Raw genomic sequence first — 26417 nt, forward strand, 5'->3', positions numbered from 1 at the left:
ACCTAGTGCCCAGTGGGGGGAAACCCAGTATGCACTGGCATGAGGACCCCACTGCCAGTTTGAAGGTCCCCAGTGCTGTGTGGGAAGCCCACTCTGGGCTTCCCTTTCCACTCTGGACCCCCCTTTCCACCCAAAGCTCAGTGATCCAGCTGGTCCATGGTGGAAGGACACTCTGGGCAGTCCCAGGAAACTTTGAGGACACACAGACACAACACAGTAGGGGTAAATTTGGGTCTCTGGCATCCACTCTGCACACCCAGGAACTCAGGCCACTGGGAGCTCCATGTCCTCAAGGAGAGACACCCACCCCTCCAAGGGCACCCACAAACCCTTTGGGTGGGGCTCACAACCTCCCAGACCCCACTATGCCACAGACACTTCCCCCACCTCCCCGTAAAACCATCACTCTGTAGGGGAGCCCACCACATCCAATATCCTTTATTACAAACGAGCAGTACAATCTGGAGGGAGGGCACCCCACATCCCTATCCCGATGGATACGCCTTGATGACCTTTACATCGTCGAGGGGTCGGTCCTGGGAGTTGGTCTCCACCATGGCTAGGCGCCCCAGCACCCCCATTCCTTGGCACACCCTCCCAAAAATGCTGTGCTTCCCATCCAGCCACTGTGCCGGGCCCAGTGTCAGGAAAAATTGGCTTCCATTGGTGTCCGGCCCTGCATTGGCCATTGCCAGGATCCCAGCGCCTGTGAGACATAGGGACATATCACCTCATGGATGGGGATACAGGGAACATGCCACCCCACAGCCTAGGTTCCAGCATGATGGGGGACATGTCATCCCATGGGGAGATGTCGTCTCATGGCCAAGATCCCGGTATCATGGAAAACATATCACTCCAAGATTGGGATCCCGGAGGGCATCATCCTATGGCTGCAATCCTTGGGACATGTCACCCCATGGACAGGCTCCTGGGGAACCTGTCACCTGACAGAGGGTTCTTAGCGTACATCAGTAACAACTTGCTCCCATTGCTGTCCAGCCCTATACTGGCCATCACCAGCATCTCAGTGCCTGCGGGACATGGGCCAAGGGTTCTGGCAACCTGAGGGACATGCCATGATATGACCAGGGTCTTGGAGGACATGCCACGCCAGGGATGGGGTCCTGGGGGACATGGAGCACATGCCACCCTATAGATGAGGTCTCAGGGACATGTCATCCCCTGACTGAGGTTCTGGTGTCATGGGGAAACTGTCATTCAATTGAGAGGTCTTAGGGGAACATGAGGAAGAATTGGCTCCTGTTAGTGTCCAGCCCCATGTTAGCCATCACCAGGATCCTGGTGTCTGTGGGGAACAGGGACACATCATACCAGGAATGGGGGACATAGAGGACAGGGCATCCCATGGCAAAGCTCCTCAGGGTCACGTCACTCCACGGATGGGGTTCTGGGGACACAGAGGACTTGTCACACTATAGATGGGATCTTGGGGGACAGGGGAGACATGTCACCTCATGGCCAGGGTCCTGGAGGACATACTCCATGACCAGCCTCCTTGAGACATGTCACCCCATGACTGGTCCTGGAAGTCATGTCACTCCATGGACAAGGACACAGGGGACATCCCATCCCATCCCACAGGTGTGTTCTCAGGGGTCCTGCCCCTCTATAGGTGGGGTCCTGGGGTCCCAGGGATGCCCCTCCAGTGTTCTTCCAGTGCTGGCCCCACTCACCAGTGAACTTCAGGTCAGGGTGCAGCTCGTCCTCAAACTGTTTCCCGTAGATGGAGGCACCACCACGGCCTGCAGAGGGATTCAGGGGTCAGCAGGAACCCCTGGCATCAGGGAAGGTCCCAGGGAGATTTCAGAGGCCTGCGCTCACCAGTACCCGTGGGGTCCCCTCCCTGCACCATGAAGTCCTTGATGATGCGGTGGAACTTGGTGCCGTTGTAGTACCCGCGGCGGCTCAGCTCAGCAAAGTTCTTGCAGGTGCGGGGGGCGTGTTGCCAGTACAGTTCCAGCACAAGTGGGCCCATCCTGGGATGGGAACATAGGGAATGGGAATGGGAAAGGCATCAGAAATGGGGAACAGTAATGGTAAAAGGAAATGGGGTCATCCCAAAGTGATACCCACATCCCCAGCTCCAGACCAAAGCCAGGGGCTGTGTTGCCAGTGCAGCTCCAGCACCAGCAGGCTCATTCTGTGAATGGGAACAGCAGGAACGGGAATGGGAGAGAGGATCATAACACTGTGACTCCCACACCCAATTTCAGACCAAAGCTAGGGGCTTTGTCTGCCAGTACAGCTCCAGCACTGGAGAGCCCATCCTGGGAATGGGAAAACCAGGAACAGGAACAACACTGGGAGTGGGGAACAGAACCAGGAACAGAAACAGGAGATGGGGGGGGGTCACCCTGCTGTGAACTCCTCCACACATAGGGTCAATTCTTGCAGCTGCAGAGCAGCGTCATCCCACTGTGACCCCCAACCTCAGTTTCAGACCAAAGTCAGGGGGCTGTGCTGTTAGTACAGCTCCAGCACCAAGCAGGCCCATCCAGGGAATGGGAAATAGGAATATAGGAAATGGGAACAGGAAGGGTACCAGGAAACACCTCAACGTGACCCCTCACTCCCCTCCCCCCCATCCCCAGGGTCAGCCAGGGACAGGGACCAGAGGGGTGAGAGGGGATGGGGGGCAATGGGACCCCAGGAGGACATGGATGGCTCTTGGTACCAGGGTAAACAACCAGGACTGACTGGTTCTGTGCGGTATCGGGAGACACTGGGGCAAACGGGATACTACGGGGTCACTAGGATCTGCCTGGTACCGAGGGTCTGGGGGTTACGAATACCATGGGGGACACCGGGGGAACAAGAGGCCCTCTAGTAACGAGGCGGAAACCAGGACTGTTCATACTGGGGGATAACGGAGCTGTGCCGTTCTGGAGACACTGGGAGCTTCTTCCACCTGTGGAGTTCAAGATCTGCCTCATACCGGGGGATCACGGACACCGAGGACTGCCCCGGGAGGACCACGGACTCAAGAACACTGGGGCTGCATGGAAGTCGGGGGGAGAGGGAGCGGACACCGATTTACCACCAGTGCCGCGGAAGGGGGCGCGACAAGGGGTGCAGGGACTCCCGTGCCGGTGCCGGTGCCGGTACCGGAGCGATGCTCCGCCCCTTACGTGGTCTCCATGGAAACGGTGGGCGGCTGCCAGGAGTCGGGCGGGACGGCGGCCATGCTGCGGAGGCACCGACGGCGGAACGACCCTCAGCTGCCGCGCTTCCGGGCCACGCCCCCAGCTTATGGAGGCGGAGCGCAGGGGAGCGGAAGAGCCAATCAGTGAGGCGAAAGGCGAGGAGACTGGCCAATCAGAGTGGAGGTTTAAAGGGCGCGAGCCAATCGGAACCCGGGGCGGGCGCGCCGCGATTGAGCCGCAAGGGGAGGGGGAATTCGAAAGAGACCACGCCCTTTCGTTAGGCCACGCCTCCTTGGCGCGCGCGACGAGCGGGAGCCGGGGGCGGTGAGGTGGTGGGGGAGAGGGGGGACGAGGGCAGACCGAGACCCCCGGGTAGAGGGGAGACCGGCGGGGAGATCGGGTGGGCCGCTGAGCGCCGGGTAAACAACCCTATGCGAAGATGGGGAGACGTGGGGTCGGGGTGAGGGGCTGGGACCTCCTGGTAGGGGCTGAGGACCCCAGGGCTGGGGCTGTGGGGCCTGAACCCCCGGTGGGAGCTGGGACCTTCTCAATGTGGGGCTGGGGTCACGAAGGGATTGGGGTCCGGGCTGGGACTCGTCATTGGGGCCGGAACCCTCTTAGCCTGGAGTTGGGACCCCGTACGTAATGTGGGACTGGGGTCTCCTGGGCTGGGGGTGCGTGGCTGGGGGATTCCCCAGGTGTGGGGGAGGGATCGCTCCATTATGGGCTGAGACCCTACAGTGTGCGGCTGGGAGGCCAAGGAGTGGGAATGGAACCCCTAGGGTCGGGGTTTGGGGCTGACACCCCCCGCCTGGGAGCTGGGAGGCCTAGGAATGTGGATGGGACTCCCTCGGGATCGGGATGCAGGGCTGGAACCCCTAGCTACGGGAATGGAGTCCCCTTGCATGGGGCTGGGACCCCCTGAGGATCAAGATTTGGGGCTGGGGGGCCGCCGGGGTCAGAGTGTAGGTGTGGGGCTGGGACCCCTGGGTGTGGGGCTGCAACCTCCCAGCGGGGTTGCCCCCCCTCAGTGTTGGGCTGGGGTTCCCTGATAGGGGCTGGGAACCACCCCATTGTGGCACTGGGGACTCACACGGATCAGGGTGAGGGGCTGGGACTTCCCCTTGTGGCACTGAGGACACCCGGGCTGGGGGTGCTGCGCTGTGGTCCCTGGCGGAGGTCGCCGGTGTCACCCCGCCTGCTGGCGCCGGCGGAGCCATCCTTGTCCCCATCCCGGTGGCACCGAGCCCGGCGGTGCCTGGCACTGGCCGTGTCACCCGCACGCTGGCCAGTGCCACCAGGCCCCCGCGGGGGGTTGGGGACACGGAGGGGCGGGTAGGGGCACGGGTGGGGAACCACGGTGGGGTCGGTGGTGACCACCCCAGCTCCCGCAGGTGGCCCCGGTGCCCCGAGGCGATGGCCGAGGACCGAGGTACGGCAGCGCCAGTGCTGCATGTCCCCCATATTTCCCCCCTGGGGAGAGGGGCCAGGGCTCACTCCCAGTGTCCCCCTAGATGTTAGATTTGTCACCGAGGAGAGCTTCGACTTCAGCGTGCTGTCCCCGTCTGACAGGTACGGGAGGGTAGTGGGGACAGGGCACCCTGTGGATGGGAACAGAGGGGACAGGGCACCTTATAGTTGGGAACATAGGGAATAGGAGGGGACATGGAGGACAGGGCACTTCATTGTCAATGTCCTAGGGGACATGTTACCCCATAGATGGCGTTGTGGGGGATGTGGCAACTCATAGCTGGGGTCCTGAGGGCCACGAGGGACATAGCACCCCAAAGATAGGCTCCTAGGGGACATGTCACCCCATGAACACGGTCCCGGGCATCCTGTGGATATGTCCCCCTCATAGATGTGGTTCTGGGGGATGTGTCACATAATGAATGGGGTCCTGGATGGTATGGGGGGGGGGTTCCTGCTACTTCTTGGCAGCGGCGCTGGGAGCTGACACCACCATTTCCCCTCCCCATCTGCAGCCAGGAGGAAGAGGAGGATGAGGATAGCCCGGGCGGGGGGTGCCAGCACGGGGGCAGCAGCGCGCACTGGAGTCCCCTGAGTGGGGCCCATCTGGAAGAGATGGTGCGGGAGGCCACGCGCCTGGCGGCACAGTTGGAGGGGTGTCACCTGCCCCCTCCCGCTCCCAGAGACCCCCCGGGACCCACCACCACACCCCGCAGCCCCCGCCGCCAGACCTTCGTGGTGAAGGACAGCCCGGTGCGGGCACTCCTGCCCACCGTGGAGTCTCAGGGACCTGCCCCTATCCCCCGCCTCCCCACCAAGCCCCGGGGGGCCTCTGCTGCCACCAGTGTCCCCAAGGTAGGTGAGAGCCGGTAGTAGGGGTCCCAGTGTAGCCATGTTCCATCCGGGCTGAACACCCAGATCCCCCCCAAATCCATTCTAGATGGGGGCAGTGAGTGCCCCCCTGTCGCCAAGGGGCATTGTGACTCCCACCCCAGCCCTGTAGGTGCGGGGGGCACTCATTGAGTGATGTCCCCTGCTCTATTTTCAGGCACACCCCAGCCGTAATTCCACAGCAGCAGCAAAGGGACCCTCGGGTGGCAGGGGGCTCCCTGCTAGTCGCGTGGGGCCCCCCCGGCCATGTCCTCCCCAGGGGCAGGGAGCTGCTGCCCGGGGCAGGTCAGAGCCCCCCCAGGCGGGGACAGCAGGTAGTCATGGCAAGGGGCTGGGGACACCATGGTCATGGGGGTTCCTGGGCCATACCCCAACCCCCCCTCTCTCCCCAGGCCAGGCTAAGGTGAGAGGGGGCACAGTCTCCTGCCCCCCCCCCCACCCGCCAGCCCCATACCAGGACCACCACCACCCTTGTCCCCTCTGGCTGTTCCCCGGCACCCACTGCCCTCCCCAAGGTGTCCCCTCGGACTCCAGCAACAGGTGGGAGGACCCCCACGCCCAGAGGTAAGGATGTAGTGGGGTTCGGGGGGCTCGGGGGATGCCCCATCCCCCATGCCTCAGTTTCCCTGTGGCTTCTTTCCCCTTTGCAGGTGCAGGGGCAGCACGGGCAGCCCCCCCAACTGGTGCCTCAGGGTGCAAACCAGGAGCCCCCCCCGCCCGCCTGCGGCCCTCCCGCAAGACGGCGGTGAGCAGCACCCCGAGGTGACACCCCCAAACCACCCCACACCCACCCAGAGGCCCTGGGGGCACCCAGACCCCCCCCCTAGGTACCAGCTAAGGTACCTAGGCTGGGGGGGGGGGCAGAGCCAAGGCCACCCCAGGGATGAGTTGAGGCATCCACTGGGTTTTGGAAGGAGGCAGGCAGCACCAGGGGCTCCTAGGGAGCAGCCAAGGCACCTGTTGGGTTGACAAGTTGCAGGGCAGAGTTGGAGCCCCCAGGGACCAGCTAAGGTTGGGGTGGCAGAGCCAGAGGCCTCCCCAGGGATGAGCCGAGGCACTCACTGAGTTTTGGTTTAATTACAAAAGATCCCATCAGCAGTAGGAAACCCCCCACATCCCTCAGCACCCAGGGGTCCCTCATCCCCCCAACACCCATCCCTGGGTTCCCCCACCTGAGCCTCGCCCCTGGGTAGGGGGGTGCCAGACTTCCCTGTAACCCCTAGCTGATCCCCCCTCCACATGCCCCCCACCTGGGGGAGTTGGCACCATAGGATGGGTTGCACCTTCATGGAGGTTGGCACCTTGGGGGGCAAGGGGAGTTGGCACAATGGGGGAAGTTGATTATAAATTCCTTTTTCTGTATTTTCATGTATTTTTTAAATAAAACACTCTGCTGGGCAAAGGAGCTGGGGGTGATCATGGGGGGACAACAAGGGCACCCTGTGCCACCTCCCCAAGGTGCCAATCCCTGCAAGGATACAAAGTGCACTGAGGGAGGGGTTGTGGCTCCCTACTCTTTCCTGATGTCCTCCCCATCCTTGTGCACCCCCAGTCCTGGTGTGTTCCACCCCCTGCCCCCACCATCCTGGTGCCCTCCCTGTCCTGGTGTCCCTGGCACAGTGGGTGGGCTGCCTGCTGGGTGGGTCCCCATTAGATCGAGGTCTCGTCGCTCCTGGTGGGGGGGACGAACAGATGGGGGGAGGTGGGGGATGGATACAAAGTGCAGGATGGTGGGAGAATAAAAAGCAAGACAGACAGATGCGTGATGGAGGAGGTGGGTGCTAGGGTGCCCTCTGTGCCCCCCAGCACCCAGCACCAACCCCTGGGGGGAGATGGTGGGGTGGGGTTTGCGGGGGAGCCCCCAGCCCCACAGGTTAATGGAGAAAATTAAAAAACAGAAATCTGGGGGGTGGAGGAGGAAAGAAGAGTACGGTTAGTGCTGCTGTGCCACCTCTGCCCTGGGCATCCGTGGGTGGTCAGGGGTACCTAGTGGGCACCCCAGCACCCAATGAATGCTCCAGTGGGCACCCTGGTACCCAGTGGGCAGCCAGTGGTCAATGGGCACCTTTGGACAGTCAGCGGGCACCCAACATGCACTCCAACACCCAATGGGCACTGTTAGACCCAAGGGGCACCCAGTGGTCAGTGGACACTCATGAATAGTTAACACACTCCCAACAGGTGCTGTTAGACCCAAGGAGCACCTAGTGTGCACACAGAGGTCATGAGGCACCAATGGACAGTCAGTGGACACTGAATAATGGTCAATGGATGCACAATGGGCATCCAATGGTCAATGGGCACCCATGGACAGTCAATTGGCATCCAGTGGGTGCAGTTACTCCTGATGAACACCCAGTGAGTGTGTGAGTCAATGGACATCCAATAGGTATTCAGTGGGTAACCCAACACTCAAAGGGCACCCAGTAGGAATCTAGTGGGCACCCAACAGCCACCTTTGCACCCCATGGGCACCCCAGAGGAATCCTAGCACTCAATGGTCACCTGTTGGTTACCTTGGCACCCTATGGACACCCAACAAACACCCTTACACATGATGGGCACCCTGGCACCCAGTATTCACTGGATTCAAAGGGCACCTGTTGGGTACCCTGACACCCAGTGGACACCCAAAGGGAACCCTGGAACCTGATGGATACCCGACAGGTAATGTTGTACCCAATGGGTGTCCAGTCAGTACTGTGGCACCTGATGGGCAGCCAACAAGCAGTGTTGGACCCAATGTGTGCCCAATAGGCACCTGAGAGAAACTGTGGCACCAAATGAGAGTGCAACAGGAACCTTGGCACCCTGGTACCCAGCCATCCTTGCATCTGACAAGCACCCAAAGGGTACCTAACAAGTGGTGTTTGACTGCTTGTCCACCCAACAGGAACCCTGGCACCCCAAGGGCACCATCAAACCCAACAGATGCCCAGAGGGCATGCTGGCACTCAAATAACTCCCAACGAGCACCCCTCAGATGTGGTGGGCACTCACTCGGAACCAGAGGAGTCCTCGTCAGCAGTGCCTGTGCGGATGCTCATAGCAATGGGGGTGAGGCCGCTGAGCTGCTCCTGGAGGCTCTGCCGAGGCCGGGGGACAGGGGGGGCCCCTGCATCACTGCCCGAGGAGGCAGCCGTGCATACGGGAGGCGGTGGGGGCGGCCCAGGGCGCTGGGCACTGCCCCGCTCACTGATGGGGGGCAGGCACTTCTTCTTCAGTATCCCTGCAGGAGAGCATCACCCATGGGTGGGGAGGCCAGATACGGAGTGCTACCTGTGCCATGGCAGCCCGTACCTTTGTGGGGGTGGGGCAGGGGCAGCAGCAGGGGTTCCCTGGGGTGTGCCTCGCCGTTGGGCTGGGGGGGGTCACCCCAGGGATGTCCCTGGCCCCCTGCTGGCTGCACTTGCAGCCCCTCGCTACCTCCTGGTCCCTCACTCTCGCTCGCTGTTGTCACAAACTCCCCTGGCCAGTATGGGCACCCCAGGGGCACCGGGGAGTCACCTGTGGGGAAGGAAGGAAGCTGGGACAGGCAGGACCAGGGAACCCCTCCATCCTCACTGGGTGCCCCCACCAACACATAGTCAGTGTAAGGGATGCACCCAAACCCGTCAGTCCCATCCAAACCCCAAACTGGACAAGATGCCATTTTTCTCCCCTGCGTGCCCCAATCAGTAACTCTGCATGAGGAACCCCCCCAAACCTTTTAGGGGTCTCCCATCACCACACCAGACTGGACAAGGGACCCTCTCCCTTATACCCACTATACCACTATGTGTCTATCAGAACTCCATGCTGGACAAGGGATCTTTTGTCACTGTGTGCCCCCTGCATCATGACCCAGCCAAGATGAGGGACCCCCGCCCACCCCCCAAATCCATTCAATGGCTCTATCACCACTACACACTGGACAAGGGACCCCTATACCCACCAGGTGCCCCCCATCAGTGTCCTGGACAAGGCAAGGGACCTCCCCCAACCCATTGGGTGCTCCCAATCAGCACCCTGCTAGGCTGAAGATCCCTCATCTCCACGGGGTGCCTCCTGGAGGTGTTACCAGGGCCAGGGGGACCTGAGGGAGCCCCGGGCAGGGGGTCCCAGCCACAGGGGGCCTCATCTTCGCTGTCGGAGGAATGTGTGGAGCCGTAGGATCCACTTGGGTCGTCCAGGGACAAGTCACTGTCCGAGTCTGTGTCGTGCTCTGGGGAGTCACAGGTCAGGGGGTGCCCAGAGACACCTCCTGCCCTCTGGGCCGAGGCTGGGCGCACTTGCCCTTTGGGTAAGGCCATACCCTCAGGCTGGTCCTGGGCGTCAAGGAAAAGTCCCCCAGGCTCAGGCAGTGGTACTGGCCCCGGGCTGCCTGCCAGACCTGAATCCTCTCTGTGGAGACACAATACTCATCAACACCTGATCCCCACTCCCAAACACCCACCATCCACTGTCACCCACTGACTGTCACCCACTGACTGACACAATATCCACCCACTAACACCCACCACCCTGATATCCATCACCCTGACACCTACCGCTGCCACCTCTTCACCCTGACACCCCCTCAACCCTCCACTCTGTGACTACCCTGCCACCTCACCACTCCACGTGCATGCCACCCTGCCACTGTACTGCTGTGCACCCATGCCACCGCCCCACCACCCAGCCACCCCAACACCCTCAGAACCATGTCACCCCACCACCCATCATCCTGCCATCCCAATACCCCCATGCCACGCAATGCCATACTGCCACCCGACCAACCCACCACTCAACTACCCCAGCACCCTGCTACCCCACCATCCCATCTTGTCATCCCAGTGCCACAACAGCACAGGACACCACAAAAACCCATGCCCTGGCCCCTGCTGTGCCCAGTACCGTCGCACAAAGGGGATGTAGCTGTGGTGGCTCTTGCCCGAGCGTGCAGTGCTGTGCAGGGACCCCGAGGACCCACCGCCTGGGGAGGGGTACAGTCGCCCTGCCACGTATGTGCTGTCCCTGCCATAGGCCTGCTAAGGGCACAAGGATGTCATAGCCATGACACAGGCTGCCCTTCATTTCCTGGCATCCCCCATGTGGCCCAGCACTCACAGGGGTGAGGGTGGCCTTGGTGGCCAGAGGCGGGTGGTGGCAGCGGGCGCAGCTCAGGCGGAGGCTCCTTCGCACCTCCTTGCTCAGCACCACACAGGACAGGAAGATGAGGGGACCCTGGGCAGAGAGATGGCAGGGGGGACAAGGAAGGGTGTGTACAGCCTGGGAGGATACCAGCAGCACCCTGGACTGGTCAATGGGTTACCATCCAGATTGGGTGCATCCCATTGGCACCTCAAAGAGAATGAGCATCCCCCCACACCCACTAGATGCCCCCCACTGATATCTCAGAAAGGATGAGGGACCTCCATACGTACTGGTTGCCCTCCATGGGCACCATGGAGTGGTTGAGGTGCCCCCATACACAGCAGATACCTCCCATTAGTGCCCTGGATATGGCAAAGCACCCCTCTGTGCCCACTGGGTGCCCTACAAATAGGTGTGGGACTCTGGAAGTCCCAAGGATGTGAGGTTCGGGGGGCTCTGGGAGTCCCAGGGGTCATGGTCACTGGGGATCCCAAGGGCGGAGGTTTTGGGGTTCTGGACTCTTTGGGGGTCCCAGGGGCGGTGGCTCTGGAGGTCCCACAGGTGGAGTCTCAGGTGGTTCCCACTGACCTGGAGGCAGTTGGAGGCGGCGAACAGGTAGTGACAGAGCAACGTGTCACTGTTGACTGAGAGCAGGGCCAGAAGCCAGGCCAGGCTGGGCATGGCCAGCAGGACTGCAGCTGTGCGCACCCCAGACCTGAGCACCCCAATGGCACCGCAGTGTCACCACAATGACAGCTCATGTCACAGCCCTCTAATTCTGCCACCCAGAGCTGCCCCAGCCCCTCATGGCCCCCTCCCCCTCCAGATGCACCAACCCCCACCTAGCCCACTCTGCCATCCATAGGTGCTCCAGCCCCCTGAGCTCCCCTGGTCCCTGTGGGCCCAGCCTAACCCCAGCCCCCTGTGCCCCTTTCCCCCATGCCCTTCTGGCTCACCAAGGGTGCTCTGTGCCCCCCTGCCCCCTAGATGCCCCAGTCTCCCCTGACCCCCTCAGCCCCCCATGAGGGCCTCTGCCCTTGATGCCCCCCTGTCTTCCACAGCTGCCCCAAACTCCCCTGACTACCTGCCCTCAATGGATGCCCCAGACCCCTATAACCCCCCACCCACCATGGGTGTCCTAGTCCTTCCTGTGCCCTCCTGCCCTCCACAGCTGCCCCAACCTCCCATGCTCCCATACCACCCACTGGCTCTAGCCCCCTGTACCCCCCCCCACTCCCCATGCCCCTTTGCCTCCCTACGGCTGCCCTGCACCCATCTGCCCTTATAGATGCCCCAGCTCCTCCTGTCCCCTCCTACTCCTCATAGGCAGCCCAGTCCCCAGTGCCCTCCTGCCCCCCATGGATGCCCCAGTCCATCCTCTGCCTCCCTGCCCTCTGCAGGTTCCCCAAAAGGCCAACTCCCCACACGTGCCCCTTAGCCCCCAGTGCACCCTAGCCTCTATGCGTGCTCCAACCCTCTGTGCCCGTTATGGGTGCCCCAACCTCCCACGCCCACCTTGAGCAAACCCATCCCCACCGTGTCCTCTGCCCACCCCCGCGGCTGACCCCGCCTGCGTGACTCACGCTGAGCCCTTTTTCTGGAAGCCCTGGGTGGTGGCACACGTGGCCCTGGCTGCCAGCACCAGGAAGAAGATGCCGACCTGCGGGTGCAGGGAGTGAGCAGGGTGACAGGGGGTCCCATGCCCTCCCCAGCCCCCAGCCCTGTACGCACAGCAAGGGCGGCAGCGCAGGGCCCAGCCAGGCTCCACACCAGGCTGTCATGCAGGGCCAGCCAACAGAAGTCGGGGTTCCCGTAGCCCTCGGGGTCCAGCCCCACCGCAAGCCCTGCAAAGGAGAGATCAGGAGCGGGGCCAACTCACTGGGCGAGGCTATAAGAGGAGACGGGGCTAAGGTGGGAGGAGTGGGGCTAAACAGCGTGAAGCCATGGCAGGACGGGGCTCGTGGAAGCCACAGGGCTGGAGACAAGGTGCTGCTGTTGGGGGTGTGGCTACGCTGGGTAGAGACAGCGCTATGCAAATGAGGTTTGTCTAAGCTCTGTGGCAGTGTTGATGAGAGCAGGGATATGGCACGGGAGGCTTGTCTAAGAGGTTCGTACAGGTCCAGTCTCTTGGAGTGGGGTTATGCTGATGAGGGCGGGGCTAAGATCCCGGGGGAGTATCTGACTATGATTGATGGAGAAGGGCTATGGCCCTGGGAGCATATTGAAGAGGTTGGGAAAGATGCTCTTGGAGTGGAGATATGATAGATGAGAGTGGGGCTAAACTCCTGCTGTAGGGATAAAATGTTATATTCTTTGGGAGGGGGCTATGACCCCGGGGGTGTGCCTGAAAGTTTGGGGGCAGAGCTATGATGAATGAGGGTAGGATTATGGACACAGGAGCCTGTCTAAAATCTTGGGAACTGGGTCTGATAGACGAGGACATAGCTATGACTCTGCCTATGTACCAGGGTGGGGCTATGGTGGTTAAGGGTGGAGCTAAACTCTAAGAGTGGGGCTGTTTTGGATTGGGCATGACTATCCTGCTGGAGGCAAGGTTATATCCAGGGGTGTGACTATGCTGGTAAAGATGCATTTGGGGGTGGGCTTATATTCTGGGGGTAGGGTTACACATGGAAATACATCATGCATCAAATTGATTGCGGGAGAGAGATTGAGGCAGCAGGGCCATACCTAGAAGGGGGTGTGTAGCCACCAGAAGGTGTTGACCCAGGTGGAGGTGGGCAGCTGGTGGTCCAGGGCATAGGGTCAGAATGGGAGCAGGGTTTCACAGCAGGGCTCACCAGTGATGAAGGCAGGCAGTCCCCAGCCCAGTACATGGTAGAAGCGCATGGGACCACGGTCGACATGACGGGGTTCACTACGGCGCCGGTAGAGGTGCAGCGCCTCCAGCAGTGCCCAGCCTACCGCACTCAGGTACAGGAACTGCAGCAGTATGGCCACCACCGTGCACGCCAGCTGCACCCGCCCCATCAGTGCCAGCCCACAGCCCCACCCACCCAACCATATGCTCATATCCCCCACCTCCTCTTTGAGACAGGATTCCCCTGTTGAAGTCACACTCCTCTAAACGGTCCCATTCCCTTTATAGGCCTCACCCCTTTGATGGGCCCCACCCCCTTGACAACCAACCCCTTAGGCCGCCTCACATCGTTTATCAGAGCCACTGCTTTGCAAGCCCTACCCCTTTATACAGACTCCACTCCTTGAGATCACCACCCCTTTGACAGACCCCACCCATTATAGTCCTCATGTCTTTTAGATGCCACCCCTTAGGCCCAGCCCACCATGGCCATGCCCACTCCTTAGCCCCACCCATTTCAGCCCCACCAACCTAAACACTTCAAAAGCAGCAGATCCCCTGGCCCAACCAGCCCTTCCCAGTGATCCCCACTCCCTCCCTCCTTTCCCAGCCCCCTTTTCTCACACACCGGGACATCGGCCTGGTTGATGCCAAGCAGGAAGACAAGCTGTGCAAGGAACAGTGCAGCTGTGCCATGCCGGCGGATGCTGTGGCGGTTGGAGCGCAGCCGCCTCAGGGTCCCCAGGGCCAGGACCACCAGCGCCAGCCCCGCCAGCCCCACGCCCAGTGAGCCGTAGGTGAGTGCTGCCAGCGGCAGCACCTCCCCGTTCTGCAGCACCAGGATCAGCATATGTCAGGCATGTGTTCAGTGGCATGCACCCCCAGAATCCCCGTCAACAGATACATGGTCCTTCTTACAAAGCAACAAGTCCCTGGGCCTGGGAAGTCCTGCCCACAATGCATAGCCCAATAGGAAGCCCTGCCTACATTATTCAGCCCTGCCCCTGGTAATCCTACCCTTTCAAAGCCCTAGTCACAGCACGCCAACCATGCCCCTCCAAGCCCCACCCACATTTTGTAGCACCACCCTTTTAAACCTCCCCCGTACCACTAAGCCCCAGCCCTCAAAACCCCAACCACATCTCTTAGCTCTGCCCCACCTACTGCACTCGACGCTACGACCACCCTGAAGCCGCACCCACAACACTGACCACACCTCCTTATGTCCCACCCACGGCTTTCAACCCCACCCCAGGAAATCCTGCCCACATTTCCCAGCCACAGCTTCTGAAAACACGCCTACATCGCTCAGCCACACCTCCTGTAACTCCACCCACATAAGCTCTGCCCCTTGGAGACCTACTGGCCCAGCCTGCTCAGCTGCACCCACTGGAATTCCACTCATGCTGACTGGACCCACACCTGGGGGAGCTCTGCCAGATCCGACACAGCCCGGCCCATCCTACTTAGCTTGCCTCAAGGGAGCCCCACCCATTGGATTTAGCCATACCCCTTGGATTTAGTGCCACCCCACTTAAACCCAACACTTCTCTCAGTTCGGCCTCCATGAGCAGTCACACTGCCACCCACCCCTCCTATCCCTGTCCCTCCCCTTTTATCAAAATCTCCGCCCCTGTCCATAAAGCCCCACCCCTGTACCTGGTCCCACCTGACACCCTGTGCCTCTTTCTGCATGTGTCTCCATCCACCCCCATGTCCCCACCACAGCCCTCACCCTGAGTCATTCCATGCCCCCAAGCTCACTGTGTCCCTCCACGTCCCCCGTGTCACATCTGTCACTCTGTGTCCCCAGGCACCCCTCCACGTCCCCCTATGTCCCCACCTCTCGGCGGGAGATATCCATGAGGACGGCAAAGCTGGTCAGATGGTGGCACTGGCAGCTGACGTGGCTCTGGTTGCGGAAGGCGACTTCGCAGCCTCGTGCCGACCAGCCGCCTACACTGCCCGCCCTGCACAGCACCAAAAGGTCACATAAGCTGCGAAACTCGCCAGGACACCCACCGAGGACAAACACATACACACACACTGGGGACACCCACCAGGGACACCCACCGGGAACATCCACTCATGCCGAGGGACACGCGCCCGACCCGGGACATCCATCCAAGGGGTCACACACTTGGACACCCACCAGCATTCACAGCACTTCAACTGTGCCCCTCAAAACCCCACCCACATTGTGTAGCTCCACCCTTTTAAACCCACCAGGGACACACGCACTGGGGACACCTGCTGGCGTCACCCTCCCACAGGGACTCACACCCACCAGTACATCCACAGACAACACACACCCACCCACTGGAACATCCATCCATCCAGCAGAGACAACTGCTGCCACCTGGGGACACTCACCCACCAGGGACACTCACACAGGTACACCCCTCCATTTGGGGACACATCCTGATCCTATCTGACACCCACCAGGGTTAGAGTTGCCCCCTCATGTCCTATTCCCGTGTTACTCACCCATGACCCGCAGGGTTACTGGGGCATCCATCCTGCCTTGTCCCCATATTCCCTGTCCCCTTAAGGTGTCCCTATCCCTGTTATGTCCCCTGTCTCCATGGGATGTCCCCATCCCCCTGCTCCCTGTACCCACAGAGTGTCCCCATCTCCTTAGGGTGTCCCCATTCCATGTCCGCTGTCCCCTCCGAGGTGTCCCCATCTCCCTGGGGTGTCCCCATTTCCATGGCCCCTCTGCCCCCACGGTGTTTCCTGTTCCCCTGGTGTGTACCATGTCCCCTGTTACCTCAGCATGTCTGTGTCCCCCCATGTTGTCCCTGACTCCCCAAGATGTCCTCATCTCTCCAGGGTGTTCCCTAGGATATCCCCTGTTCCCCTGGGTGTCTTTATCCCCAGGTCTCCTGTCTCCCTGGGAAGACCCCTTGTCCCTCTGGAGTGCACCCACCTTCCCTAAGGTGTTCCCATGCCCAATCCCATGTTCCTCTGCTGGGATGTCCCAGTGCCCCCAGGGTGCTCCTTTCACCCCTGGGGTGTCCCCTGTCCTGCCCTTACCACAGAGAGTGGTTCCAGAAGACGCAGATGGGCTTGGAGCGCTCCTGGGTCTCCAACAGCCGGAACTGGAGAGTGACAGGTTTGGCCAGCACCCGGGGGGTCCCCATGCCCCCCACGCCATCCGTGCCCCCCGTGTGCACGCTGATGCTCACCACTGGTGTGTTGATGACAGGGCGCTTGGGCACCCTGGGGGACACCAGTGTCAGGGAGCCCACTCAGGGTGCCCCAAAACCCACCTTGGTGCCACAGAGTGCCCTGGCACCACACAGACACTGTGAAGTTCTCCCCTGTGCCCTCTTTTTTGGGCACCCCATGTGCACCATCCTTGGACATCCCTTGAGCCACCTCCCCAGCCCTCTGCCCCCCATTCTCAGGCATTCTCTGTGCCTCCCAGCCTTGGGCACCCCATGTGTCCCCTTTACCAGCCCTCCCCCGGGAACCCTCCAGACACCCCTGGCCCCATCTTTCTGTACCCTCCCAGATGCTCGGTTTTGCCCTGACACCCCCACATGCCACCCCCAACCTCCCAAGCCCCCATCCCCAGTGGCACCGGAGGCTGCGCTTGTCGGTGTCGAAGTGCTGGGGCAGGAGACCGGCCAGGGTACGGTAGATGATGACGCTGACGATGGCCTGGCCCTCACCCAGGGATGGGTGGCGCTTGTGCCGGGTCACCACAGTCATCCCTGCCTCCTCCTCCTCCACTTTCTCCTCTTCATCTGCTTCATCTTCCTCCTCCTCCTCCTCCTCACCTGTGCCCTGTGGTGCCTGCCCATGCCCGGTTGAGGGGCCTGGGGGCCATGGGCAGGGGGCAGCATGATGCTCTGAGACCTCATTGGGGTCTCTATGGCCACCCTGGAGTCCCCATCCCTGCCAGTCCCATGACCACAACAAGGTTCCCCCAACACTTCCAGCTCCAGGGATCCCCATGTCCACAACAGAGCCCCACCCCTGTCAGCTCTATGACCACAATGAGGATCCCATGGTCGCATTTGTGTCTCTAGCCCTGCCCCCCCCGCCATGGCCACACCAGGATCTCTGATGCCATCCTGGGGTCCCTGGTCTTTGCATCCTGACCAGGTTCCCCAGCCATGCTAGTACCATCCTGGGGTCCCAAACCTGCCAGCCATATGGCCACACTGGACTCCCCATGGTGGCACTGGGATTCCCAACCCTGTCAGCCCATGGGCATTCTGGGGTTCCCCCATCCCTGCCAGCCCCCAGCAAGGGTCCCCAGCTATGCCATGTCCCCATGGCCAAATGGGGGGTCCCCCAAGCTCTGCCAGCCCCATGGATGCCAGTGGGTCCCCAACCCTGCTCCCTGTCCCCCCTATGCCCCAGACTCACGCCGGTCCTCGGGGGGCCGGAAGATGCTGTCAGGCAGGATGACGGTCGTCTCTAGATCTGGGAGTTTCTCCCCCCGCAGCGCCTCATACCGTGGCAGGCGGGCACCCGCGAAGCTGCTCTTGTCCAGGTGCACCACCGACACCACTGTGGCACCACATCACTCACGGCCCGGCATGGCACCCACCAATCCTGAGGCATACAGACCCCAGCACCCACCAACCCCAGGGCATACCAACCCCAGCATTCACTGATCCCAGTGTGCACCAAGCCCAGTACACACCAATACCAGCACCCACCAATCCTGGCAGCCACTGACCCTGGGGAACACAGACCTTGACACCCACTGACCCCAGGACACACCAACCACTGCATCCACTAATCCCAGGGCACACCAAGCCAAACACAAACCAACTCCAGCATGCACTGACCCTGGGGCACACCGACCCCAGCACTCACCAACCCTGGCACCCACGAGCCCCAGAACTATGGAGCCTGGCACACAGACCCCAGGACCATAGATCCCACCACCCACCAATCCTGTGGCACACAGACTCCAGAAGCCACTGAGCCCAGCACCCACTGACCCTGACATCCAATGACTCCACAGTAATGAATCCATACACCCACAGACACTAGCAGCCACCAACCCTCGGGAACATGGACCGCAGTACTCACAGACCCCAGCATCCACCAACCCGGGGACACACAGAACACAGCACCCTCTGTACCCAGCACCCACTGAACCCAGGGCACACAGACCACAGCCCATGTCCCCAGGGACACACACATGCCTCTAGGCACACCCATGTTCCCCAGGACACGTTTCCCAGCCATACAAATGTGCGTGACCCCAGCACATGTTCCCAGGTACCCATCAGACATGCATGCATGCTCCCAGCTCACATGCCCTTGTGCACACACGTGTCCTTGTGCACACATACTCCAGGTATATACATGTCTGTGTTCCCAGGCACGGGTCCATGTCCCCAACACACACACACTTCCTGAGCACACACATGTCCATGTCCCCAGCACGTACATCCCCCAGGCACATGCATGCCCATGTGCCCAGCACCATACCAAGGGCACATGTGTCCCCAGGCACCCACATGTTCCCAGCATGCCTGTGTTCCCAGGCAGATACCTCCCATCACAGCCCTCTGGCCACACATGTCCCCACTGACCGATGTTAGGGGTGACAATGGTGAAGGGGCTGAGGTAAGTCTGGGGCATATTCCGTGCCAGGGCTCGTGCATACTCCTCAAAGTGCTGCAGCAGCTGGGCTGTGCCACCCTCTGTCTGCTGGATCAGCTCCCAGTGACGCTTGTTCCCCACGTCCAGCAGCGCACTGCCCACCCGCAGCAGGTTCTGGGGGCAAGGCAGAGGTAGTGGCACTGGGAGCTGGCACTTTAGGGTCTGGGGAGGGAGTCCCTAATCTCCCCTGCAAGACTCTATGCTGGGGCACCCTGGCACCAGCAGTGGGGAATGGGGGTGCTGAACCCCCACAAAGTTGAGGGTGCACCCTGAGCCACACCAACACCTGCTGCTCAGGGGTGCCACCACCCTGGCATCAAACTTCCTACACCAACATTCCTTTCTAGGTACGTGTCCATGACCCTGGTGCATGGGGTCCCTCATCAAAACCCTTCCCAGGTGGGTGCCATCCACCCTGGCAGCCAGGTTCCTGCACCAACACCTCCCCCCTCCCCATGCAGATGCCCATCACCCCAGTGTTTGACCTTCTGCCCAAATATGGCCCTCTCCATAAGGGGTCCCTCTAACTCCAACCTCTTTTCCTTCTCCCTCAACCACCCTCCACAACACCTGTCACCCAGGTATCTGCTCTCCTGCCCCAATATCCCTCCTGAAGAAAGTGCCCATCACCCTGGTGTCTGGGCTCATGCACCCACATCCCCCCCATGGGAGTGCTCATCATCCCAACCTCTTTTCCGCTTTGCCCATTCTCCCTCCGGGCACGTCCCCATCCCCGTGATCTCATGCCCACCTCAGTGAAATGCACGTCCTGGGTGGCAGCGAGGCGGAAGCCGCGCTGGCGGCTCTCATGGCGCAGCAGAGCCCCTGCCAGGCGGTATGCCAGGTGCACGTCACTGCCGAAGTACTCGCGTGCCTCACGCATTGCTTTACGCAGTGCCAGCGCCACGCGCTGCGACTGCCCTGCATCCCACCGTGACTCATTGCCCACCAGCTGCTCCGCCTTGGGGGGGGACACACAGAGTCAGGGGAGCCCCAGTGGCACTGTCGCATGGCTGCTGCTGGTGTTCCCCTGGCTCACCCAAGGGCGAAGGGCAGCAAAGGCCAGCGCGCTGCAGTTGAAGAGGTTGGGGGGCAGCCAGCCCTTGTGCTCGTCACAGTGGCGCAGTGCCGTGCCTGTGGGATGGGGACACTGAGTGCATCATGGGGAAAATGGGGCAGCCTCACCTCACAGCATGCCAGCAGTGCTGCCAGTGTCACACTCGTGTTCCACCCTGCAGTGATGCCAGAGTGGTGCCCCCAGACTTGTATCAGTGGTGCCATGCCCTGTTCCAGCTGTGCCACCACAGTGTCACACTCCTGTACCACCCCCCAGTGACACCACCATGACAGTGTCACACTCTCTGCAGTGACACCACAGCCTCATCTCAACAAGTCTACACTTGTGTCACCCCCACTCCATCTTGGTAGGTTCACCAAGGTGTCACCACCCCTAACCCATCCTAGCAGTGTCACCCCAGTGTCACTTCCCTGTACTAACCCAATAATGCCACTACAGTAGCATCCCCCTGCCCTGTCCCAGTGATGCCCCATGGTGCCACCCCACCCCAGCTCCATCCAACTGGTGCCACCACTATGATACACCCCAGACTTGTCCCACTGGTGTCAACATCCCATCCTAGCAGTGCTACCACCATATCACCACCCTGAAGTGACACCATGGTGTCCTCTCTCCCTACCAGTGTAATCATAGTGTCACCTCCCCGTATCACCCAAGCAATGCCACCATAGTGTCAACACCTCTAAGCCCCATCACAGTGATGTCACCACTGTGCCACCCCCAGCCCCATTCTGGCAGTGTGCCCAGTGCCACCCCTGTCCTGTCCCCATGTACCCACGTACCCACAGAGCCCTTGGGGCATGGGGCTGCAGCTGGCAGCCCAAACCGTGTGCGGGGCCACCAGATGCTGGCTTCAATGGCACGAGGACAGCTGTCATAGTTCACTGCAAGACACAACAGGGCATCAAAAGGGGGAACACAGGGTGACAGTAGGGTGGCAGTGGCACCTGGTCACTGGAACCCAGGGTGACACAGACTAACAGCATGGCAACAGCAGTGGCAGAGCAGGATGACAAAAGGATAACACAGGGTAAAAGTAGGGTGACATAGTGGCACAGGGTGATAGCAATGTGACAGCAGTGTGTCACAGGGTGACAATGGGGCAACACAAGGTGTCAATGGGATTACACCAACAACCAAGGTGTTGGTGGAACTGAGTTGCCAGCAGCCAGGGTTACAGCATGGTGACAGCAGGTGACACAAAGTGACAAGGCGGTGATGAAGGCAGCACAAGGTGACAGCAGGGTGACAGTGGCAGCCAGCCAGTGGCACTCACAGTAACACAGGGCGACACAGCGTTGCAACAGGGCAGAGTAGGGTGACACAGGGTGACACAGGGTGACAATGCCACTAGCTGACACCCAGGATGACAGCTGTGGCAGAGCAGGGGAACACCAGGATGGCACAGGTTGGTGGTGGTGTAGGGTGACACAGGATGACAGCAGGGTGACACCAGTGTGACACAGAGTAACAGTGGGGTGACACAAGGTGACACAATGTGACAATGGTGTCAGCAGGGTGATAGCAGAGTGACAGTAATACCTGGTCACTGGCACTCAGGGTGACACAGGATGACACAAGATGACACAGGGTGACACAAAGTGACACAGGGTGACACAAGGTCACAGAGAGTAATGGAGGGTGACAGCAGGGTGACAGTAGGCACTCAGGGTGGCACAGGGTGACAATAGTTGACAGTCCCCCACCTTCGCAGCCGCTGGCTGTCACCTCAGCAAAGGGGTTGTCACAGCGGTCACAGTGACGACCGATGACACCAGCTTTGCAAGGGCACTGTCCAGTGTGGGCATCGCAGCGGCGCGACAGTGACCCAGTGGGGTAACACTCACAGGGGTGGCACGTGTCCCCTCCTGGTGGGCGGTAGTGGTTGTCCTGGGGGGACACAGGGTCAATACAGGTGTGGGGATGGAGTGACAGGGGGCTGACAGAGGGTGACAGAGAGGTGCTGGGAGGTTGTTGGGAGCATGAGAGGGCGTGACAGGGTGACAGTGGGGTGGCAGGGAGAAACAGAGGGGTGACAGGAGGATGGCAGGGGTTGGCAGGGGAGGTGACAAGGGCTGGCAGGTCCCACCTTGCAGCGACACTCGCCCGTGGTCTTGTTGCAGTCTGGGTCAAAGCCGTGGGTGACATCGCAGCTGCAGGGGCCACACGTGGGGTGTCCCCACCACCCCCGTGGGCAAGGCTGCGCCTCCCTGGGGACAATGGAGCTGGCACTTGGGCACCATGCCAGAATACTCCCACAATGCCACTTGTAAACTCACATGGCCCCTTGTACACCCCCACTGTCCCCTGCATACCCACATGGCCACTCGTACCTTCACAGTGCCATTTGTACCCCCACAGTGCCCCTTGCACCCCTACTGTGCCACTTCTACACCCACAGTATCACCTTTCATCCACAGTGACCCCTGCATACTCACCACAGCTCTTGCACAGCCATTCCCTTTCCATGCTCCCCCTGCCATTTGCACACCCACCACAGCTCTTGCATCTGCATTACACCCTTTGCACACCCACCCTGCCCCATATGCCCACCCTCCTCTCATCCCACCCCCTGCCCTCGGTGTCCTTCGCCATGCCCCCGCTCCCCTGGGTGCTCTGTGCCCCCCCCAGAACACACGTGTGCCCCACAGTGTCACCAACCGGTGCTGGCAGAGAGCCCCGAAGGTGCCCGGGGGACAATGACAGGCATAGCCAGAGGTCGTGCCTGGGTGGCGGGTACAGGTGCCCGGAGGCTCGCAGGGGTCCAGGGCACAGGCACTGACACAGCTGTCACCGAAGTACCCTGGGCACAGGACAGGGTTGGAGACAACAACACGGGACACTGACAGGGGCCAGGGATGGGGGTGAGGGGCAGTGCCCAGGAGTGACAGTAATAAGGATGGCAGTGCCTTGGGGACAGGGGTGGAGTGGTGGTGCCCAGAAACGGTAGTGGTTTTGGGGCAATATGTCACAGGGTGCAGTGCTGGGGATGGCAGTGTCTCAGGGCTGTCAGGAGGTGCCGGGGGGTTTGCACTCATGCGAGTGGCAGCGGGGGGTGTCACAGGGATGGCAGTGTCTCAGGGGGTGTTGGGACTTGTCAGGGGTTCCAGGGGGTCTCTGGTCACCAGGGTAGCAGTAGGGGATGTCACAGGGGTGTTTCAGTGGTGTCAGTGTCCCACGGAGTGTCAGGGGATGTCAGGGGGTCTCCATTCAAAGGTATAGAAATGAGGGGTGTCACAGGGGTGTCAGCATCCTGGGGGTATCAAGCCATGTCGGGAGGGTGTCAGGGAGTGTTAGGGGACTGCTGGGGGGGTCTCAGAGGTCTCAGGATGTCCCCATTCACTGGGGGGGGCAGAGTGGGTTGTCACAGGGGTGTTTGTTGCAGGGCTATTGGGGGAAGTCTGGGGTGTGTTGAAGGAGTTTCAGGGGCCTGGGGGATCCCTGCTCACCGGGGTGGCAGCGGCATGAGAAACTGTCCCAATCGTCACTGCAGTAGCTGTGGGGGGGGCAGGGCCCCGAGTCGCAGGGATCAGGCAGGGCACAGCCCCCCTCCACATTCACCTGCACCGCCTGTGCCAGGCTCAGGGCACCCGCAGTCACCACAGGGTCCCCAACACGCAGGCCCTGCAGGGTCACTCATCAGTGTCCTCATTAAGACCCCCCCCCAAGCAACCCTGGACCTCCCAACACACTCCACTCCATGCCTCAGTTTCCCTCACCATTCCCCAGAGACCCCCCGAGAACTCCCTACACATCACCATCAGTGTGATCTCACCACCACACACAACCCACCATGTCACCCTAAAATCCCCTGCCCCCCGTCATTCCTACCTCAGTGTCCCCTGCCACAACACAGGACATCCCAGGACAACCTGGACCACCCTGCACTGTCATCCCCTCCTCAGTTTCCCCCACCATGGCACTGGACCCACTGTGCCACCCTGAATCCCCTGCATTGTGTCACCTGTCATCGTACCTCAGCACCACCTGGTGACACTGCTGTGTCACCTGCAGTGACCTCCCATTGACCTGGGACACCCCCTCACCCCAACCCAACTTCCCTGTGCGGGATCACCTGACAGTGACCCCAGTGACGCCACAGCCACCCTGACCCCTCCTGCCCCAGTGCCATGCCCAGTCTCAATGGCCCCTGCTACCACCCAGGACCTTTTGTGTCACCCTTTGGTGTCACCCTGTTCAGTCTGTCCCCACAACACATGACACACTGAACCCCACTCCAGGACCCACTATGTCACTCCAGTCCCCCTCTCCACTGAAGCACTGCTCTGGGTGCTTCAGTGGCCCAAACACAAGCCAGTACCCCCTGTACAACCCATGACCTCCCCAATCACACCCGTGTCCCCACAGCCATGTCCCCATCCTGCCCAGGCCTTGGGGCAATGACCCTGTGCCCCATGTCACTATGCCCATGAGTACCCAGTGCATCCCCAATGTCCTTCTGCCCACACAGCCGATGTCTCCTTGTCCTGTGTCATCTCCCTGTACCCACATCCCTGTGCCCTTCTCCATCCTGCCCATGTCCCCATGTCCTGTGCTATGCCCCACTTCACATCCCCAAACCCTATGACACATCCCTGTGCCTCGCACCATCCTGCCCATGCACCCACTTCTCTGTGTCACATTCCCAAACCCCATGTCCCCAAGCCCTGTGCCCCTGTCCTTGTGCTCCTTCCCATTGTGCCCATGTCCCCAACCCCTGTGTATATGTCCCAATGTGCCTGTGAACCCCTTCATCATACCCATGTCCTCACCAGCAAGGCAAGGCCCTGCTTCGTTGTGTCCTGTCTTCACCCTGTGCCACATCACCAGCATCTGTGCCCACATCCCTGTGCCCATTTCCCCATGCTATGTCCCTGTGTCCATGTCGCTGTGCCGCCCTCCCATTGTGGCCATGTCCCTATCCCCTTTTCCACATCCCCAAGCCCACCCCCCTCCCCTACCCCCACCACCCCATGCTCCCCACGTGCCCGCACTTCCGTACCTGCAGGCACCCCTGGAACCCCTCCTCCACGGTGCCACTGTCCCCCAGCAGCCCCCCGAGGCTCAGCGTGCGCAGCCGCAATCCCTGCAGCTCTCCAGGGACATCACCCACCGCCTGGGGGGCACAGGGACTCCATGAGTGCCTTGGGGTGCCACAGGGGGTGCCATGGTGGCATGTGGGGATCATCAGAGTGGATGTCCCCCTGTGCCTCACTCTCCCCATACCTGGTGGCGGCCATAGTCGAGGGTGAGGAGGAGAAGGGTGGCAGAGGGGTTGCGGCCAGGGCCCCCCCGCAGCTCCAGCTCCACGTGGTGCCAGGCACCGTCATTGACTTTGGCCTGGGGCAGACGCAGGGTGGCCAAATGGGCCCCCCCTTGCCAGGCACCAGCCTCCACCTGCCCCTCGCTCAGCTGTGAGGGGTAGACATGTCAAGGACCCCAAAAACTTGGTGGGCACCAGGCACTGCCCACTGGGAAATACAATTTCCCCATGGACAATAAGACAACCCCTCAGGTAATGCCCCCTCAAGGAGTGGCACCCCCTTGCACTGTTCCCCCCCCGCCAGCAATACACCCCCAGCATAGCAATACCACCAATGCCAACAGACCCCCTCCAGGGCAATACTCCCCTGGCAAAGAGTAACTGCCCTATTCCAACCCCCCACGCCACTACCTCACCATGGCCATATATAACCCCCCAGAAATACCTCCTATTCCAATGACTCCCCCAGGGCAACAACTCCCCCCAGGATAATAAACCCTGTGCCAACAACTCCCAATGCCAATAACACCCCCATCCTCAGAGCAATAACCCCTGGCACTGCTCCAGTGCCAACCCCCCTATACTCCCGCTCAAGTTAACACTCTCCCAGGACAATGACCTCCCCCCAAAGCTATAACTCTCATGCCAATGACACCAAAACCTCTTGCGGCAATGACCCCCACCCAAATCAATAACACCCCATGGCAACCACCTCTCCTCCCCGGCACCTTCCTCAGGAAAACTCCCCTATTTGACTCCCTGGTGCAACCCCCATGCTTCCCCCGTGCCCACCTGCAGGATGAGGGTTAGGCGACCTCCAGCCCCTGCTCGCAGCAGAACCCCACGGGGGTGCCGGGTGCGGAACATGATGCGGACTGGCCAGGGCAGGGAGAGGGGCAGTGCCAGCCCGTTCCACGCCACGCGGCTGCTGCCCACGAACCGTTGTGGGCCTGCCATTTCTGTGGGGCATGCACGTGG

General features: G+C 60.9%; 3 protein-coding genes across 10 annotated transcripts in view; 1 reads left to right on the plus strand and 2 right to left on the minus strand.

Annotated features, from left to right (window-relative positions):
- Nucleotides 1–422: 422 nt before the first annotated feature.
- Nucleotides 423–3281, minus strand: PPIL1 (peptidylprolyl isomerase like 1). Of its 3 annotated transcripts, none has more exons than XM_064398923.1 (4): nt 3153–3281; nt 1846–2000; nt 1698–1766; nt 423–706 (listed from the first exon to the last, which is right to left on the minus strand). In XM_064398923.1, exons 1-4 carry the CDS (start codon nt 3206–3208, stop codon nt 486–488), a joined length of 501 nt encoding a protein of 166 aa, XP_064254993.1. In that variant the 5' UTR covers nt 3209–3281; the 3' UTR covers nt 423–485. The 3 variants fall into 3 exon arrangements, with proteins under 3 accessions (XP_064254993.1, XP_064254995.1, XP_064254994.1); XM_064398925.1 differs by lacking the exon at nt 3153–3281 and adding an exon at nt 2960–3118; XM_064398924.1 differs by lacking the exon at nt 3153–3281 and adding an exon at nt 2882–3118.
- Nucleotides 3259–6930, plus strand: PSRC1 (proline and serine rich coiled-coil 1). The gene is given in 8 exon segments (XM_064398921.1): nt 3259–3491; nt 4562–4599; nt 4682–4739; nt 5153–5492; nt 5686–5842; nt 5921–5955; nt 5957–6092; nt 6179–6930. Coding segments are annotated over 8 exon segments (1098 nt in total). The 5' UTR covers nt 3259–3273; the 3' UTR covers nt 6295–6930.
- The window catches only part of CELSR2 (cadherin EGF LAG seven-pass G-type receptor 2), a 31123-nt gene continuing 11291 nt past the window's right edge, over nt 6586–26417 (minus strand). Inside the window, exons 9-35 of one of the 6 annotated variants that reach the window (XM_064398894.1) lie at nt 26232–26398; nt 25403–25588; nt 25179–25292; nt 23626–23800; nt 22838–22979; nt 22266–22386; nt 21883–22066; nt 20959–21060; nt 20138–20232; nt 19850–20059; nt 19029–19212; nt 17845–17988; nt 17051–17288; nt 16501–16686; nt 15308–15434; nt 14093–14293; nt 13445–13619; nt 12375–12487; nt 12227–12303; nt 11232–11358; nt 10617–10733; nt 10404–10534; nt 9823–9911; nt 9589–9732; nt 8829–9035; nt 8529–8757; nt 6586–7200 (exon numbers count right to left, since the gene is read on the minus strand). In XM_064398894.1, coding sequence (XP_064254964.1) covers nt 7179–7200; nt 8529–8757; nt 8829–9035; nt 9589–9732; nt 9823–9911; nt 10404–10534; nt 10617–10733; nt 11232–11358; nt 12227–12303; nt 12375–12487; nt 13445–13619; nt 14093–14293; nt 15308–15434; nt 16501–16686; nt 17051–17288; nt 17845–17988; nt 19029–19212; nt 19850–20059; nt 20138–20232; nt 20959–21060; nt 21883–22066; nt 22266–22386; nt 22838–22979; nt 23626–23800; nt 25179–25292; nt 25403–25588; nt 26232–26398 — 4007 coding nt within the window. In that variant the 3' untranslated portion in view covers nt 6586–7178. Of the gene's footprint in view, nt 7431–8528; nt 8758–8828; nt 9036–9535; nt 9733–9822; nt 9912–10403; nt 10538–10616; nt 10734–11231; nt 11359–12226; nt 12304–12374; nt 12488–13444; nt 13620–14092; nt 14294–15307; nt 15435–16500; nt 16687–17050; nt 17289–17844; nt 17989–19028; nt 19213–19849; nt 20060–20137; nt 20233–20958; nt 21061–21882; nt 22067–22265; nt 22387–22837; nt 22980–23625; nt 23801–25178; nt 25293–25402; nt 25589–26231; nt 26399–26417 lie in introns of those variants that run through there. The other 5 variants (XM_064398890.1, XM_064398891.1, XM_064398889.1 and 2 more) reach the window with 5 other exon arrangements.

This window comes from Passer domesticus, chromosome 25 (assembly GCF_036417665.1).
Source record: "Passer domesticus isolate bPasDom1 chromosome 25, bPasDom1.hap1, whole genome shotgun sequence".
Taxonomy (NCBI): Eukaryota; Metazoa; Chordata; class Aves; order Passeriformes; family Passeridae; genus Passer; species Passer domesticus.

Coding starts and splice junctions, on each gene's coding strand:
- PPIL1 (XM_064398923.1), bottom strand. CDS start 3,208: ATGGCCGCCGTCCCGCCCGACTCCTGGCAGCCGCCCACCGTTTCCATG. Junction 2,001..3,152: donor ACCGTTTCCATGGAGACCAC/GTAAGGGGCGGA, acceptor TTCCCATCCCAG/GATGGGCCCACTTGTGCTGG. Junction 707..1,697: donor CCCTGACCTGAAGTTCACTG/GTGAGTGGGGCC, acceptor TATGTCTCACAG/GCGCTGGGATCCTGGCAATG.